The following is a 20,255-nucleotide window of genomic DNA, read 5'->3' as shown; positions in this document are numbered from 1 at the left end:
GCATTCGGTCAATTTTCCATTTTGAGACAATTAGTATCCCTTTCGGGAATCCTAACATGACAATCATTCGGAAAGTTAAAACGATAAACACACTTTAACCACCTAAAATTGTTCTTTAACGTGCAATTGATAAATGTCTATGAAAATCTCCTAAAAATAAGTTAGTCATCCGTTAGGAGTTTTCTAACCTCACTTAATCAAGGAAAGCAACACCGATAAACACAATGCAACCACCGAGACAAGCATAAACTAGATTAAATCACAACCGAGTTCATTTTACAAATCTTGCACATAAATTCACCAAGATAGCAATTTTGGCCGAAACTACTAACTAAGCTAACAAATCATGGCAAGAATTTATAACAACACCATCTAACCCGTTAGAGTCCTTCCGTGAGGGCAAGCTTTCTTGATTAACAATAATTACATTTTATTAAACCACTAACCCGTTAGAGTATCATGGTGCCCACATTTTAACCAAGTTAAGCTAATTAACCAAATTAAAAGTTTACTAATACATGATTAAATAAGCTTCATTTTTCAACTATCTTACCTAACCAAGCACCAATCATCCAACACAATTACTTATAATCAAGAAATCAATATCAATAACAAGGTTGCAAACTAATCATCAAAGATAATCATAGAAAACACTTCCAAATTTCATTACAAACATAGATTAACATACTAATGGTTATAATCAAGCAAGGGATTGTTGTGTTTTTGCCCAAAGGCTACAATAATACATAAACATTAACCTAAATGCTTGAAAGATTAACAAAAACATGGAAAGAGTAGAAAACCCAACCATAAACAAGCACAAGATTAAGAATCTGGATACTAAATGAGCAAAACCGGGCAATGTGGCTTGAATCCGAGTGAAAGCAGAAGCCTTCGGAGCCTCAAAATCGCCTGCAAAGCTCTCCAAAATTCCAGAGTTACTAATAGAATGGTTCTGTTCTGTTTTTATGCTTTTTCGATGTCGCACGGTCGTTCTCCGATCGCACGACCGTGCACTTTAAGCAATTATTGGTGGTGGTCCACCATACTGCGTGACGTCACAGATCGTTGACTGGTCTTCGGACACGCACGGTCGTTCTTCAATTGGCACGGCCGTTCCTTTCCGAGGTCTGGTTGCACGCCTGGTCCTTTGGTCGTTCAGTTCCGAGGTCTTGTTGGATCGTCGGATCCGCACGGGGTGCAAGATGTGGAACGACCGTGCGTTCCCGGGTTGGCCTTCAATGCCTTGCACGCGGAGTTGCACCATCGTTCACTGCCGGGCCTTTCTTAGTTTGTCGGATATGCACGGTCGTGCATCAGGTCGCACGACCGTTCCAGACGCCCAGGTCAGTTTTGTAACAGAAGTTGCGCAGCTTCGTCGTTTTATCCGGAAAGTCCTCGTTTTTGCTATCATCTTGTCTGGTATGCTGTTTTAGGCCTGTAAACAAAAATGTAGATAATTAAGTATCCGAATGACGGTTTTACGGCCGAAAACGCATAAAATAGGGGTAAAACGGGGGACTAAAATATGTGTAAATTAGCGAATATCAAATCTCCCCACACTTGAACCTTGCTTGTCCTCAAGCAAGCTGAACTAAAAAGCAATAAAAGAGAGAAACAAACAAGAACGATAATTTACACACTATTTTATTGAAAACTACTATAAACGGTTAGCCGGTTTGTCGAAAGACAACATCAAAGGACTCAAACCCAACAAGCATATGCAATTATAATAGCGACAACCAAAAGCCGTGACTTCACATTTAATTGACTCAACATGTTAATCTTCACACGACTCACAATATTCACACACACTCGGTTTTATTTATGAAACATACATAAAATGTGTATGTGCAAACACTCAATGCCACGTCAATGAAATATGCAATATCATAAGCTTGTCATAAGATCTCGTCTCCACCAACTAACATGCGAATAAGTGTAAATCAAGAGGTCTTTACGGGTTGTAACGTTAGGCTTGGGCGAAAGGTATGGAAGTAGACGTATAGAGTGGCGAAAATGGTTAAAACTCGGTAGTAGCGTTTAACTAGCAACAAAATATACACCTATACATACAAATGCCTTAAAAAGGCGACTATTGCGTAATCGAGCTTATCAACGAAATTTTAACATTTAAGCATTCAAAATTGCTCGATTTTTATCAACTTTACCCTATTTTAGGGTGTTTTATTTTCTGTGTTTTTTTTTTTACATACTAATTAAACAATAAACTGAAACAAACGCTAGTTAAACGATTATTTTGCCCGAGTTTCAGCACTAAAAAGGGGTTTAAAACATATAAAGGCTAAATTTGGCTAAGTGGGCGATAATGTGGGTAAACAAAGGTAAACGGGAAGCCTCGACAGGGTTAATCCTAAAGGGTAATATAAGGTGAACGGGGAACACATCACAAAGAACAAGGTTTACACAAAGGGGTAATCTAAGTGCCTCTATCACTTTTACACAAATCCACAAGTTCATGGTCTTAACAAGCATACTAGTGACAAATTCTAAATTACACATAACATCCGGCTCACTCCTATATCCGAAATGAGTAAACAAATATATATAACAATAGGCTCAAATATGCTCACGTAACGGATGGAATGGGTAAAAGTGTGAAAACTATCATGTAAGTCTTTCTTTGTTTGTCACGCTTTCCGGTTTCCTTTTTCAAAAATATTTTGCTTGTCGAGTTTTTTTATCAAGTCCGAAGTTTTCTAAAACACAACCAACCTGTTTATTTACTAAAATATATACAAAATACAGGTATTTTTGAATGATTTTTCTAAATTTTTTTTATATATAGAAAACGAGGACAAACAATGTTAACAAAGTTAACCCCCTCCCCACACTTGAACTTCGCATTGTCCCCAATGCGAAACCAAAATATAGAGAAAAAGGATAATAGTACTCCCCTTAAGATGATATCTGATGAAACGAGACTTCCAAAGCTATGTCTGTCATATGCTCCGGTCCAAGATATGTCTGTCATATGCTCCGGTCCACCATACTGCGTGACGTCACATATCGTTGATTGGTCTTCGGACACGCACGACCGTTCTTCAATTGGCACGGCCGTTCCTTTCCGAGGTCTGGTTGCACGCCTGGTCCTTTGGTCGTTCAGTTCCGAGGTCTTGTTGGATCGTCGGATCCGCACGGGGTGCAAGATGTGGAACGACCGTGCGTTCCCGGGTTGGCCTTCAATGCCTTGCACGCGGAGTTGCACCATCGTTCACTGCCGGGCCTTTCTTAGTTTGTCGGATATGCACGGTCGTGCATCAGGTCGCACGACCGTTCCAGACGCCCAGGTCAGTTTTGTAACAGAAGTTGCGCAGCTTCGTAGTTTTATCCGGAAAGTCCTCGTTTTTGCTATCATCTTGTCTGGTATGCTGTTTTAGGTCTGTAAACAAAAATGTAGATAATTAAGTATCCGAATGACGGTTTTACGGCCGAAAACGCATAAAATAGGGGTAAAACGGGGGACTAAAATATGTGTAAATTAGCGAATATCAATTTTCTTGATTATTATAATGGATTGTGTTGAGGGATAAAGAAACATATTAACTAATGAATTAAAGAATGTTGGAGATTATAAGATAAACCATGGGGCTTGAACCATCATACTCATTCTTCACATTTCAACACTCAAAACTCTCTCCCTTCTCCTCCTTGTTCGGCCGAGAACCACCACACCACCACCACCATCTTCAAGTTTCATTCCAAGCAATCTAAAGACATCCAAAGGTGCTAGAGACCATACAAGTAAGCTTGGTGTGTTCGGAAGCTCAAGGACCTCTCTCGTTTTCTTTTATCCATCACATATACACTCTTGAACTCCCCTAGCCTTGTGCTAGTAGTAAGTGTCTTAGATCTTCATCCTCTTCATATTTTTGGTGGTTAATAGTAAAAGAATGATGAAAAGATAAGAACTCTAAAAGAAACATAAACAAAGTCTTGACATAAACTAACTATGAGATGAAGTAGTGTTAAAATGAAGATGAAATCATGTTGTTCTTGTGTTGTTGTGATTATTGTTGTTGTTTGTTAGTAAAAATGGTATGGATCATCATATGGACTTGCTAGATCATGCTTAAAAACATGAACTAGCAAGATGTGAAGGTTAGAAATGTTGTGGATCATGATGGAATCATCCACACATAAACCATGAACTTGAATAAATACATGTTTTCTTGAAAAAATAAAGATCAAAGAAAGTTATAATCTTGTAGATCTAAGGATCCATGAGTGGTTTTTCAAAAGAACCAAGTTAAAAATATGAGTTTCACTAAAACTTGGATCTTACATAAGCTAACGCATTTGTAGTGGATAAACAAGTGTAGAAACACTTGTGCAAAAAGAAAATTTCACAAAGAAATATTTTTAGAAAATATGACTAGAAGTTGTGAATATTCAAACTCGTTAAAAATGAAGTTTTTAAAGAACTAATCACATTTTTAAAGATAACAAGACTTACAAAGTATGCTAGTAAGTTACTACACATTTTTATAAATTTTCAAGTTCATAAGTTTATAGTTTATGCTTGTTTTTTGACAAGTTTGGTAAATGGAGACTGTATGTTGTTGATTGAGAATCGTTTGAATAAATTTTTGAAAAGAAAATGATATGCTAGTAAGCATGGACGCCCCCATTAACAAAGGAAACTCTGGCGAAATTTTTCTAAAAATCCAACTCTTAGAAAATATTTTTCTAGCAAGTGTTTACAAACATATTTTTAACCTTGTTTTCAAAATAAACATCGCCATGATTTTATTTACAAAAATACCAAGTGCCGGAGGTTGATTTTCGTAAATAAAATTTGATAAATATATATTTAGGAATATATATTTTACACTAAAACGCTTGTGTGATTGTTTGTTTATATTGTGAAATAGTTATATTATTTTTAGGATAAAATAATATAACTTACAAAATACCATGGAAATTACAACTCCAAAATAATACCAAGAAAATCACAAGGAATAAATATTTAAGTTACACACATAATGTGACAACCCGAACTTTCAAGGTTAGTCTTGTTTAACTTCGTGGCACTTGACTTACATCACCATTGTTCATGTTTCACTACACGGCGTCAGTACGTATATGATGCGTAAACCCATTCATAATATATTGGTTGTGAGTTTATTATTGGTAGATATTTATGTTATGTAAACGTGTGTTCCCGTTGACTATGCACCCACACTATAACTATGAACCCTTGGCCCAAATCCTTAATTATAATGTTAAGATATTCGGTCCAAATAGAACCCAAAGGAAGCCCACTCCTGGCCGATTAATCTTCTGATGTACGTATATATACGCATGACCCATGTAAATCATCATTGTTTACAAAACACACGACAATCACACAAAAACCCTAATATTCATCTAGCCTCTTTCCTGTGCGATCGGTAACGACCATTCTCCCTCACCCGAGACACTTCGAACTTTCGTATTAAGCACCCTATATTCTGGTTAGTATAATTAATCATTTTGTTAATCTGTTTGATGTTTTGTTACGACCATGAATCACTATTTGAACCTTCTTGATGCTAGTAATGAATTAGAACACCCTTGTTACAACTGAATTAATCAAATAAAATATAATATGGTAATACAAAGAGTAATGAGGCTTTGCAGTAGCCGATAGTAATGTATATATGTTCGGGAGGTGTTTTATTAGAAGAGCCACATAATTGTTATATGTTGTATGCACATAATTTGATTCGGTTGGGTGGGAATAAGAAGCATGTGGGGGAGTACATGTATATTAGGACGATGATTCATTATGGTTATATTGGTATGAATGTTGATTTCAACCATGTATTAAGATTGCATGTTGGCCGATTACTGGAAACATTGTAGGATATTTAATATGCTTTAGTTATAATATGTTTTGGTTAAAATTTCATGTGGGTAAATGATTGTGCACGTTAGTGGGAAGACTTGGGGATCCACCCATGGTCTAGCATGCATCGAATTCAATTGGTTGGAACAGTTATTATTTAAAGTCTATGTGCACTAGGTTTAGTGGGTGGAGGTTCTCGGTTCTAGTGCAATCGGTTGGATAGATGTCAATCTAGAAGTGACGGTCACATGGTGATATTTTTATGTGTATGTGGATTGTAGAACAAGTGGTAGATGATAATAACATTTGTGAGTTTCAATAATAAAGTTGCTATTATGATCAGGATATGCTTATGATGTGTGTTGAAATTGTTGTTGGGTCTCCCTCACGGATCGGACAACACATATTAAACAGGCCGCATCTGAACGGGCTTCGGACTTGTCTGGGCCGCGAGTTGAATTAGAATGATGGGTTGGGCCCAAGTGTGTTAGTGGGTGTCCAGACTTTATGTGAAATATTAACTTGCTTAACAGATTATGTATTCTTGTATATAGGAGTCGAGAGTTATATGGCCCGAAAACATGAGAATATGAGATAAATTTGCTATTGTACTTGATAATGTGTTATGTGACTATGTGGCGACACTGGGTTGATAGATTAATTGCTATGACATGAATCATATGTGTATACCGCATGTACCTTAGTTGTGTATTATGTGAATAAAGAGTACGTGAATTAATTGTACGTGGAATGTGTGGATTATGTGCACTCAAAACTGATTAATGTCGGTAACCATGATAGGACGTGTGTAAGCAATTGACAAACAAGTAACTAATCATACCGAGCAAACCAAGGTGAGTTCACACAACCAAGGCATGGGGTTCCCAGGGTGGTAATGGGATTGAATGATTTATTCGTACATACTTAGTTAATCGAACCTAATGATATGATCCTCGGGTGAGGAAGAGTAATGATAAGATACGACTAGACTAGTATACCAATTGAACTGATCTTCGCACTCACGCCAGGGGTTGGCCGCGATATTATGACTAATCATTCGCACACATGCCTAGGAAGGCCGCGAACTATACACTAAACTTCGCACACATGCCGAGTGGCCGCGATACAAATATACCTAGTCTAGAATACTTGGGAAACTTTCCCCTAATCTTCGCATACATGCCTAGAGGGCCGCGATACGAACTAATACGATACATGACTTAACGAACGAACACAAGGCTTACTTTACTATTACTATTACTGAATTGTTTACTGTGAACTCGCTCAACTAGTTGTTGACTCTCTGCTGCATGCCTTGCAGGACCATAGGTATATATATGGAGCTTGCACAAGGAGGAGCCAGTCGTTGTGGAGCATGGATCGTGAATGCTTGTTAAACGTTTATGACATTACACACTTAATACTTATGTTTGGGTTTTTACATTTATGCTTCCGCTACACTTGATTATGTTGGTTTTGAAAACACCTTTAGTATTGCTGAATAATGACTACTACTTATTTACATGTTCAATATGATTGGTGGCTTGATCCTGGTCATGTCACGCCTCCTAGCGGTGGTACTCCGCGTGTGGATTTTTGGGGGTGTGACACATAATATTGTGAAACCGAACACAAAAACGTAACTTATGAAATATTTCGGGATATACCATTACACTATATTTTTGGTAAATCTTATTTTGGAAATGAAAGAAGTGAAAATATGATTTCGTAAAAATTACCAAGTATATCATATTTTTGACAACGAGAAAATATATTAATTTTAGGAGTTAAATATATATTTCCTAGTATATTTAGAAGATATATAATATTTGAGAAAAATATATATTTTCTGGGATAATACATGAATGAACAAAATAAGTTTATGTATATATAAGTGAGACTTGAAATATATGGTTTTGAAAATATATATTGGGAATATATTAACATATTTTTATTTGAAACAATACACCGAAATACGACGCCATCATTTGGCAAGATATACAAATACAAATACGAAAATACATGTATGAGATACCCCCACCCTTGGGAAGGAAATACGAAGTTAAAATACTTGAGAAGTATTAATACAGAGATACTGCATAAACGATTATTCCAAAACTAAATATAATTATTATAACCTGGAATAATTTTGGGAACACAAGAAACGTAACTCGAAAACCTTCATACTAAGCAAAGGCACGGCCCGTTCGTCTAATAGACATTAGTCCACTGTAGGTAGTCGTGTTGGCTGAGGAGACTTGGGTTACACATACTGAAGACGCAATACTGTGAGTTCATGTCCCCCTTTTCTCTTTACTGTTTTCAGTTTTATACTTCGGGGGTGAAATACATGCGACAATTATTACAAACATTTACTTACATGGTATGGATAGCGTAGGGAGGGTTTTTACTACTAGATCATGTGAGTGGGTAGGGCGATTAAGGCCATCAATCCTCGTTATAGGACCGAGGGACATGAGTGATAGATCTATTTGGGTGTAGCGAGCCCCACCCCTGAGTCCGCAGGATGGACCATGTGGTGATTATGTCTTCCAGCCGAAGCCCGGTAACAAATCTGCTAGGTTTGAGTCTTCCTGCATCACTTCACACATATCAATGGCCTTGCAAACCATTGGTGATCTCTTTTTCCTTATTGCTACATACCAGGGACTTACATACATACTTACAACATTTTCAAAGGTTTATACATACACACAAACAAACAAATGAACTCGCTCAACTTTTGTTGATGGTTTTCAAACTACATGTATTTCAGGAAATTTTAATGGATCTGGCGGGCGTTGGAAGTTTTTATGCTGTGTTAAGAATAAAGATGTCATCCATGGTCTTTGAGTTTGGACGGTGTGTCTTATTCCTGGACGAGACATGTCTTTCAAACCTTGGTATTATTCAATATCTTTTGACGAGTCCTTAATGAACTCAAAAACAATTTGTACGATTTGTAAAACTTGAATTCAGTGTCTACTTTTTAAAACAATGTTGTTATGTTTTGAACTTATTTAATGGATGACAAACCTATGGTTTTATCATATAGTTGATGTTATGATTGAATGCAATGATATTAAGAAAGTCACACCATAATCACGTTTCCGCAAAAGTCAGGGTGTGACAATATATGGGTTTAAGGTGGTGTTTTTTTATATATGGATTTCAGCCAGCAGTCTGTCATCAAGAACACTACTGTTGTTTTCTTGTTGACTAACTACATATATGTATGTTATTCTTGTATGTACCATGTACAGTTTCTTTCGCTTTGTGGAGGGTACAAGCCATTAGCAGATTCGTTTTTAACAAGAGGGGCCTTGCAAAAGGTCCAAAATTTTGCTATCATGGCGTGTTGTAAAGAGAGCATATCTTTTTCATGAAAAATAGAAGAGGCAAGGAAGATGTCCGCACAAGGTCTCTCTCTCTCTCTCTCTGTCACACACTATACATATGTGCTCCCCGTCGACAGACAATATATACTCGGTCTTAGTGTTAAGTGTGTTACATGTCTTTTTTTTGTCTGATCATTTCTTTATACATCATCGCAGTATGGTGGCAGGTTTTGTTTATGGAGTCGCAATATCATTAGCTACTGGCATGAGGGGTCGTAGCATAATGCCAGTTGGTGTTATCTGTGCGCTCCTTTATGTTGGAATGTTTAAGGTGATCATGCCTTTTCTTTATTCATCTTTTCTAGTGTATATGGGTCAAGTTTGTTAATTTTGTTTTAAAAACAATCAACTTATAAATTATTATCGTGTTATATCTGATTAAAAGTATATTCAAACGTATTTTCTATCACGACCCGAGTTGTATATAAGTTAGTTTCTTTGTCTTCAGGTATACTGCAAACTGCAATTAATAGCTCAAGAGGAGTTGAAAAACAGAACAAAAGGCAGGTTTTCTGGTCTTGTTCATGTGAGGAACTCTAACATAAGTACTCCCTATTTATAGACTTATGTTTTTGTGTTTGTAGGAAGCAGGTGAAGATAGATAGACCTTGGTTTTCAAATATTATATTATTTCTAAAATAGTATATATTGCAATATTCCATAAGCTAGGTAACATACCCGTGGCCTTTGAATGAATCTTTGCGTAACAACTACGAAAGAGACTTGAATTTAACGCTTAAATATCAAGCGCAAATACTTTATCTTTCAAATACAAATGCATGTGTTAACTTTGGTTTATATTTATAACTATATTTCCTCATACTCAACCAACCAAAATAGTTTATCAAATCCAGCGGTCCAAAAGTATCCCAGTTGGGTCTACTTATCGGTTTATTTCCAATTCTAGTTCCAAACCGATTCGTTTCCCATTCAAAACCGGTTCTGGTTCTGTTCGGGTTGTTGACCAGTTTTTCCCGGTTGGTTCAAGGCAAACTGTTCCCGGTTACGAAGAAACACCCGAGGGTTTAACTTGTGGGATTAGTTTTGTTCACAAAGGTTAATTTTCTCTCTTTCCTCGCCAATGATTGCTTAGTCCGAATCCGGTCCTGAGAAACAACACAACACTGCGAAGCTCGTTACAAGGAGGAGAGGTGGAGGTTCTCCTTGTAACCACCCGCCAGCGTAAGGATAAGAACTCGTTTTGAGGATAATAAGTGTGTGTTATGAATGAGAGTGTAAGAGACGCGATCCTTAAACCTAGAAATGAAATCCTCTATTTATAGTAGAAGAGTGTGGAGAAGAGATTGGCTGATGGGCCTAGGGTCGGACGCCTCCACCAAGGATAATCCTGTTTATCTCCTCTGACACGACCATTAGTGTGTTCAGAGGATCTAGGAGTTGGTGCATGGTGATTGGAGCCACGTGGCCTGAGAGTTGTTCTTGATGTTGGTATCATCGGCTTTGAGTGGAGATTATGGAACAGTGAATGGCGCAACCTGATTGGTTACACATCACTGTCTTCTTGTATTATTTGTCTCCTGCACGATTGACTATCGTGGAAGTTTTCTGGTCAGGGCTTGGCGTTAGCTAATTGGCTGTAGTTCTTGCCATCTGTATTATTTGTACTTGAACCAGCTATCATTGTCGTCTCTGCGCTTACATAGCTTGCGCCACACAGATAAGAATAATTAAGTGTTGTATTGGTTTTAAGCTAGGCATGATCCTCTGCGTGCGCTGCGCTGCTTACCTGTGGTTGCGCATGCATGCAGTCGCAAGATCTGGGACCATACCCCTTTAGGTTAGAACCGACGGTAGAGATGGGTTCCACTCTCTACCAGGTAGAAATCGGACCGGATCCGGGTAGGGTAGTCGGGTCTGGGTCCTAGACCTCCTGGTCCGGAGCTTTTTTTTTTTTTTTTTTTTTTTTTGCACACCAACAATCTACTAAATGAGAAGCCTATTGTATTGGGTCTAACAAGTGGGCAATTTCAAGCCCGAAGCAATAGGATCTATCCTGGCCTCTTGGGCAAGAGAAATAAAATCTTCCAAATTCAGCCCGATCCAATCAAGATTACATGCACGAGGTTTGTAGGGAAAGGAAGAACAAAAAATAAAATGAACCGATTTAAGAAAAACAAATTATATTATATTTTATATATATATATATAGGGAGAAGATCATGCGAGAACCACCTCTTATTGTGAGAACCGCGAGAACCAATGTGAACACACCAAAAATGCCTAAAAATAGCTAAAAATCACACAAATTTTTTTTTTAATATTTTTTATATAAAAATCGCTACTTTTCGAAGCAAAAAAAAAAAAATAAAAAAAAAATTTTTTTGGCCACTAAAAGTAGCGATTTGAGTATAAAAAATATTAAAAAAAATTTAGATTTTTTTTTTATTTTTTTAGACTTTTTTTAGGTTTTTTGGTGGTTTAGTTTTTAGCATTTTAGCTTGGAGGGGGGGGGGGTTTAGGTTTTTTTTTTTTTTTTTGGGGGGGGGGGGGGGTTAGGTTTTTTTTTTGGGGGGGGTGGGGGGTGGGGGGGTTTAGGTTTTTTTTTGGAGGGGGGGGGTGGGGGTTAGGTTTTTTTATGTTTTTTTAGGTTTTTTTTTAGCTATTTTAGGTTGTGTTCACATTGGTTCTCAAGGTTCTCACAATAAGGGTGGTTCTCGCATGAACCCCTCCCTATATATATATTAATAAAGGTCGGTGGTGCCACCAACCTTAATCTCATATTCTTTTTGTCTCTCTTAAAACTAAATTGGGTTTTCAACTACCTTTTTTGTTTTTTCTAGAGACATGTATGTTTCTGTTTCTGGTGATGATGACAAGTTTTTATTTATTTATTTATTTATTTTTTTCATCATTATTCAACACTATTTCATAACTTGATGTATTCGAAAAGGCTTTTGTTGAATACATTTTAATGTAATTTTGTTTGGAAACAAGACGAGTCAACAATATAAAGTTTTACTTTTATGTACGTTTTGAGTTGCACTTCGTTTTGTCATAAATTTTGTTTGGAAACAAATCAGACGAAATATAACACGTTTTCATTCGACGATATAAATGAGTTACTATACGTTTCAACGTAAGTTTAGTTCGGAAACGAGTAGGGTCGATTATAGCCTAGAGTTTATCACGCCGCGTACGGCGCCAACACACGTGTATATTTTGTGTGCATTTTGAGTTGGTCTACGTTTCAACGTAAATTTTGTTTGGAAACAAGTCGTGTCAGATATAATACATTTTTATTCAATGGTATGAATTTGGATTACTCTATGCTTCAACATAAATTTAGTTCGAAAACGAGTCGCGTTGATTATAATCTATAATTTATCATGTCACGTACGACGGCGCCGCCGCAACGTGCAGCGGATAAAAAACTATAGTGAAAAGAGATAAAAAGATAATAGTAACAATGGTAGGGATCAACTGATCAAGTGAGTTTTAATAATCCATATTTGTTTTTTTTAAGAGATGGGTAAATAAGTAATTTCAAATGGATTTAACGGATTAAACTAACCGACATCCACTGCAGGGACTATCCGAGTAACAACTCGTCAAACCACAGGGAGCACCGGTGTAATTTCCAAAAGTTGGGAACTATTGGTGTTATTTTACAAAACCACAATGACTATCCGGACATTTTACTTTATATAAAATTTTAAATTCAGTTTAATAATTACTCGAGTAAATTACGTTTTTGGCCCCTGTGGTTATATCACTTTTATTATATTAGTCCAAAATAAGAATTTTCAACATATCTGCCCCTATGATCTCTATAACTAACCATTTTGGCCCATAAATCTAACCATTTTAACCCCCATGGTCTCTATAACTAACCATTTTGGCCCCCATGATCTCTAGACTTAGGGGCTAAAATGGTTAGTTATAGAAACTATGGGGGCAGATATGTTAACAATTCTTATGTTGGACTAATATAGTAAAAGTGATATAACCACAGGGGCAAAAAACGTAATTTACTCTAATTACTCAGTTTTTTTTATACGGTAATTTTTTTATACGGTTTATAGGATCGTTTACGTCCTAGCGGGAGTGACGACGCATATGTAATGAAACAAGCGTTAAAGGATTACAAAAGCAAAGAAAATATTGACTTCGCTCATGTTGCGGCTTGGGAGGTTGTTAGAACAAGTGAAAAGTGGTCGCCGGTACCTTTGTTGAATGAAGAAAGCTCCGGTTCGGGTCTAAAAAGAAAGTCTTCGGATTCGGGAAATTATGCCCGAGGATCACCGAATGTCGAAATCTCAAGCGGTTTCACTATTCCCGACATAAACGAGGATCCTTCACCACCACCACCAAGACGACAAACGAGAAAGGAGAAAAAGGACAAAGGGCCGTCTTCAAAAAACGAAGATCCAAGAGATATAACAAGCAAATTCGAAGAGTACAAGGCCATGAAAAAAGAGATAATGGAAATTAAACGTGTACGAGAAGAAAAATATTTGACCTTGGCCGATGAGCAACGAGAGGCGTTGCGACAAACAATGTACGAGAAGGACTTTGAGTGGTATAATCGGCCTACCGACGACCTTAACCCGAAGATGTTGGAAGTCGCACTCGCTAGAAAACGGGAGATCGCAAAAAAATATGGATGGCCTTGTGATTTTTAGTTTTTTTTTAAGTTAGATTTTATTAAAAATGTAATGTTTTATTTTTATTTAAGATGTAATGCTTTATTTTTAATTATAATGTAATGGTTTATTTTTATTTTTAAAAAGTTTATTTTTTTCCATTTTATCTTAAATATAAAAAAAAACATAAAATAAAAATAAAGTTTGCCACTCAGCAAGTGTTTAAACCAATGCCAACAATTTTCAGCAAAGTTTAAACACTTTTGCCTAATTGACATGGCACGCTCTGATTGGTCGGTTTAATGTTTTGCCACTTTAAACTGTTTAACCACTCCTTATACCCTGAGTCGTTTGAAACCTTTCACGACGGTTCTCAACCATCTCGCCGGAAAATCATTGCTGGTATCGCCGCTGCTGACGTCACACCATCACCGATCGAACTTCCACAGGTACAATTTTCATCTATCGAATCGTTTAATTTGTTCCGATTGTTTGCGGCTTTCTAGGGTTTCGGTTTTATTTAGGTATTTTTCAACGATTATAGGTTGCATTTGTAGTCTGTTCAGTTCTCATGCGTTATTTTAAATGAACTGGTAGGAGAATATAATGGACAGAATGCATTAGAGGCTCTTTGTTCTAACGTTAGGGTTTAGATGTTCGTACATGTGTTATTATCAATGGTGGTGACTGGTGAGAGTTGGATTTTTGCACATTGTTTTGTTTTACAATCATGTGAGAACAGAAATTTGGCATTAAACTTTAATTTTGGGGTTGAGATTTATAGATTCATCATATTAAATCAGGGTTCATTCCTAAGCAGTTAAAGCGGTAAAATAGCGGATAGCGGTCGAGGTCCGCTATACGATATATAGGTTATAGCGGTGATATAGCGGTAATTTTTATACCATGCATAATTTATGTACTTTTATATATATATATATAGGGCCAGGATCATTTCAGAACCATAAATATTTACAGAACTCGCAGAACTCCTAATAAACAATCTTTTTATTTATATATTTTTATGTTTAGGATAATTTTATCATTTATTATGTGTATTTTTACGATTACATACATGTTAAGAGTAATTTTATCATTTTTTATATGTAATTTTATAATTATACATATGTAAACTAGTTTTTTTACATATATGTAATTAGTTATGACACATATATATAATATTGGCAATTAAACATATGTAAACTAATTTTAACATGTATGTAATCAAAGAAATACATATAATAGATGATAAAAAGATCCTAAATACAAAAACTTATATATAAAATGATTGTTTATTAGGAGTTCTGAAAGTTCTGTAGTTATTTAGAGTTCTGAAATGAACTATATATATATATACGTCTTTGAAAAATATTAATAGTAATATCAAAATTCATAGTTTTATCATTCCAAATATTAGTGGTAATGTCTCCACTTCAAAACATAAAAACATAAAGTGTCGATGTTCGAAACACGATCTAGTCATAAGCAATAAAATCTTCTTCCGAGTCTACATCAACCTGCGATGGCTGTTGAAGACTGAAGAAGAGAACAAAATTCGAAACCAAGATGAACACTGAGTATCAGACGAGGCACTAGCTTCCAGCAGTTGAAAGATTTAGCTTCGATTCGGATTATGAACAAGCTTCCTGATGAAGAAATGCTTCTAGCGACCTCAAACCAGTGTGCGCTCCAGAACATTGGTCGTCGTACATCATTAATTTAGGTTTAATTGGTCGTATCTATGTTTTATCAAACATTTGGGTCTTTCACTGTAATGGGTTTAATTAATAAAAGTGGGCTTTTCATTAAATTTGGGCTGGCCGCTAAAATCGGTCCAGTAGGCGCTATACGGGTCTTCAAATAGCGGCCAAATAGCGGGCTATAGCGCCGCTAATAGCGGTTCCGCTATAACCAACCGCTATTTGGACCGCTACAAGCCCAGGTGTCCGCTAACCGCTATAGCACCGCTATAGCGCCACTATTAACTGCATAGGTTCATTCTAGGATTCAACCTTAGTGATCAAGAAATGAATAAACGGTGTATAGATTAAATACATTGTAGTTAGAGTTTTCGCGGTGCCTTTAATGCCTCACATAGTCACATCTTAAGTGATACACAACTCGGTATGTTTTTAAGACTTGATTACATGATCATTGTAGTTTTTTTAATAGTATGTGATGATTGTGATCTATCTGGAAAACTGGTTTTGTACTCACCGATTTTGGTTGCTTTTACATTTACGTGCAAATTTGGTTTCTGTATGAACTAGATGCTCTTTGTTCTAAATCGAGTTGACACAATCCGTGTGTTGCGCGGGATGTTGAAAATGTAAGGTAAAATAGGTTTAACTAAAAGAGTCTATTTGTGTTTTATTTTCTATACATGTTTAACTCATACAACAAAACGTTATAAGGCTATACGGTATGGGGGTCGGCCCCGGCCCGTCGCGGGTCGGCGACGGTCCAAACACCGTGCCGCCCCCTACCGTCCCCGTCTTCTCCGTCCGAAAATGGACGTTGGCGACGACGCAAAAAGTGTGGGCCCCCCCTATTAAAATATGACCGTTAATAAAAAAAAAAATTAAATTTCTATATTTTGAATAAAGCCAAACGGCTATAATTTTAAATTATATAAATTAAACATCCATTTTCACTATCAAACACCAAATTAACCTCCACAATTCACCATTTTCTCCTATAATTTTTACACTCTCTTCCACTACACTCTCAACCTTCTTCCACATAATTTTCATGGATCCGTTCAACAACCCGGATACTCCCAACACTCCTTCGAACAACCCGAATACTCCCACCAATCCGACCCAACCAAATGTTTTTTCGGTTCCGGGATATTATCCAACGCTAGAACCGAACCAATTCTCCCAATTTTCATCGAACGCGTTTGCGTCATTCCAACAATCGCCCAACCAATTCACTCAAATCTCCCAAAATCAAGCTCTTCAACAAATGATGATGCGGGGTGCTTGGAACTTTCCACCCGTTCAACCTCAACCGATCCCCACACCCCCCGTTCAACCCCAACCGATCCCCACACCCCCCGTTCAATCCGAAGATGATGTGGAGATTGTGCCCGAAACCCAACCGCCTAAAGGGAAAGGAAAACCAAACAAAGGGAAACAAGTAGCGGGTGATCAAGCGTCGAAACCGAAGGCGATTAAATGGACCCCAATCGAAGAAGAAGCCTTAGCCAAGGCTTTCATTGGCACTTCCGACAACCCGGTAAAAGGTTCGTATTTTTTTAAAGTTTACATCTTTTTAAAGTTTACATCTTTATAAAGTTTACATCTTTTTAAATTTATAAAGTTTACATTTTAAGTGTTATAGTTTATTTTTGGTTTAAATTTAATAGTTTTTAAGTTTAGTTTTTAATTTTTTTTAATAACAGTAGGTTTTTTTAAGTTTAGTTTTTAAGTTTTTAAATTTAATAATTTTTTAATTCTTCACAGTTAGTTTAGTTTAAGTTTTTTAATTTTTTAATTCATAACAGTAAGTTTTTTTTTTTATTATTTTATATGTTGTAAGGTTTGTTTTGTTTATTTACTTTTATTTGTTTGTTTTTTTATAGGTAATAACCAACCGGGTGACGGGTTTTGGTCCAAGGTATTGACCAAGTTTCTCGCCATGATGGACCAAGGCCCGTATAGAGATATCGACTCGGTTTCATCGAAGTGGCGAAAATTGAACTCGGCCATTAATCGGTTTTGCGAGGAGTATAACAAATTATATACAAGTGACCGTCGTAGCGGGTGGAACGACGAGGATGTGTTCAAAATGGCATTGCAAAAGTATAAGCAAAATCATGGTTCCAACTTTCCTCACGTTCGCGCGTGGATGGTTGTAAAAGACGACCCAAAATGGGCGCCCATTCCTAACGAGGTGGCGATGGCGAAACGCCAAAAAACATCGGAAACGGGTAGTTTAAGCGTCGGTGGATCGGACGCGAGGTGTCACATTAACTTAAATGATGACGCCGACTATGACGAAGACGAGTATAACGTACGTGAACCCGACCGTCCACCGGGCCGAGACAAAACAAAAAAGGAGCGGGCCAAGGGAAAAGGAAAGGAAACAGTGGACCCGAACATGGTTGAGTTTATGGGACACCTAAAAGTGTACAACGACATATCGGCCCAAAAGTCGAAGGCGAAGGAGCGGGCCGTCGAAGAAAAAAGTCGTGCATCGGACGAGAAGTTAAAAGAAAAGGTCCGATTGTCGAATGAGAAAATCCGAATCTCCGATGAAAAAATTCGGCTTAAGGAATGGGAAATAATGATGATGAATGTCGAGAACGAACCCGAGCCGAAACGTTCGATGTTGAAAAAACTACAAAACGACATCATGAAAAAGCATCAAATTATTTAACTTTATGTTTATTTTTATTAAGTCTTTTTTTTTTAAGTTTATGTTTTTTTTTTAATATTTATGTAATGTGTGTTTAATATTAATGAAAATATTTTATTAGTGTATTTGTCAAATGTTAAAAAAAATAAAATAATAAAAAACATAAAAAAAACATAAAAAGTGTTGAAGGACTATGACTAGGATCATCCTACCATGCCTTCTAGTTTTGGAGGATGGACCATCTTAGTGAGGACTATGATGTGTCGCCTAGGTGACGGATCATCCTCCAAGGATGGTCCATCACCATACCATGTAGTCTAACAAACAACCGGCTTCAGCATTTAAATAATATCACCTTTCTTTTAAGATCATAAATTTGGAGATTTTTTAAGGTTATGCTAAGGTTTTGAAAAAAAATTCATCAGAGCAAAAATAATAGAATTAAAAAAACATTAATCCATGTTTTAAGCAGTGATAATAATAGGCATAATTATGAAGTCATAGACATCTAACCAAAGTACTTCTAATCACAGTCACATTGATTGCAGTTCGCTCCGGTACCCGGAACGAAAACGGGTACGCGGTCCGTGCATTTCTAAAATTCGGTATAAAGCGGGGTAGGTTCATTCGGAACGCCAATTCGGTACGCGGTACGGTGTACCATATAGTTTAGTACGTTGTATCGTATACAAAACAGTTAATAAGTTTTTTTCAAAAAAAATCCAATTTAAAATAACACATCGGGTACAAAAACAGTATGTGTTTTTATAAGCCACCAGGGTTTGGGTTTCTCTCTGTTTTCATTCGGTTACATGTTTTCTATATAATCTATATTCATTCGGTGGGTTGAGATCCTGTACAAACAGTGCTAATTATAAGAACCGTAAGAACAGATCTGAACCATTGTTAATTTAAATCAAGGGTTGATATTGATTATAAATAAAACTCTTATAATTAAAAATTACTACTAACAAATTAGGGGTAATTTTGTAAAATTGCTAGTCATTTGACCATTTTCTATTAAATACAAATTCCACCAAGGTTTTTTAAACTAAAATAACTTTTATATACTTCATTATTTTTTTTAAAAATATATACCATAAAATCAAGTATTTTTTTATCTTTAATATGAGTACCATATTGCTATACCTTTTTGTATTTATAAAAGTGTTTTTTAAAAAAAGTTAACAAAAGGTGTTTTATATTTGTGCTAATAAGGTGCTGATTATGTGTTAATTACAAAATAATACAAACAAACACCAAAAGTAGATATAATCAGCACATCTGGTGTGCTGATAATGGAGAACGATTGAAGATGTTGTGCTAATGTCGTTTATGTTGATAATGGAGAACGATTCGAGGACGATGTGCTGATAATGAAGAACGATTAATGATGTTGTGCTAATTATATAGTGTTGTGCTGATTATATTTTTTGTAATTATTTTTAATTAGTTATAAATAAATATGGTCAAAAAGTCTAAATTACCCCTAAACTAATTTTTTATTGATGGACAGTTGTCAATTATGTATTGGTTCTTATGGTTCTCACAAACTTAAGTGTTTGTATTTGATCCCATTCCTATAAATAAGCTCAAAACACTCAAGTATGAAAATGAAAAGAAAAAGAAAGAGTTGATGAATGGAATAGAAAAAGAATAAGTTTGGATGTGATTTTTTGAAATGAAACCAAGAGTCAATACGTGTCTTGTAGCAAAATAATGTTATGAAATACGATATTAAGAGGGGTTGTTATATTGATGAAAATATGAATCCTCTTGAGTTTGTTAAAATTTTTTGTGCAGGTACATACAAGACAGAGACAGAGGTAGTGTCGAAAAATGAAGAATCCGAGAAAAATGAAGCTTCAAGTTCTGAACCAGTGTGCTCAAAATGTGATAAATTTGAATCAGACAATGTCAAACTCTTGAAGGATGTAGAGAGTTTGACATTGGAAAACAAAGATTTAAAAGAAAAAGAAAAAGAAAAAGAAAAAGATTTTCAAAATAAAATAAATTTAGAAAATGAAAAATCTGTTTTTGA

The 20,255-nt window shown here is 36.2% G+C and overlaps 1 protein-coding gene across 1 annotated transcript; it reads left to right on the top strand.

Annotated features, from left to right (window-relative positions):
- The first annotated feature begins 16,469 nt into the window (after positions 1 to 16,469).
- LOC110884681 (glutathione S-transferase T3-like) lies at positions 16,470 to 18,235 on the top strand. Its single transcript, XM_022132406.2, has 2 exons — positions 16,470 to 17,099; positions 17,439 to 18,235. The coding sequence occupies exons 1-2, from the start codon at positions 16,604 to 16,606 to the stop codon at positions 18,233 to 18,235; spliced, it is 1,293 nt and encodes a 430-aa protein (XP_021988098.2). The 5' UTR covers positions 16,470 to 16,603.
- Positions 18,236 to 20,255: the final 2,020 nt, after the last annotated feature.

The sequence above is a fragment of the Helianthus annuus genome, chromosome 10, assembly GCF_002127325.2.
Source record: "Helianthus annuus cultivar XRQ/B chromosome 10, HanXRQr2.0-SUNRISE, whole genome shotgun sequence".
Lineage (NCBI taxonomy): Eukaryota > Viridiplantae > Streptophyta > Magnoliopsida > Asterales > Asteraceae > Helianthus > Helianthus annuus.
This window is presented reverse-complemented; position numbering and strand designations above follow the sequence as displayed.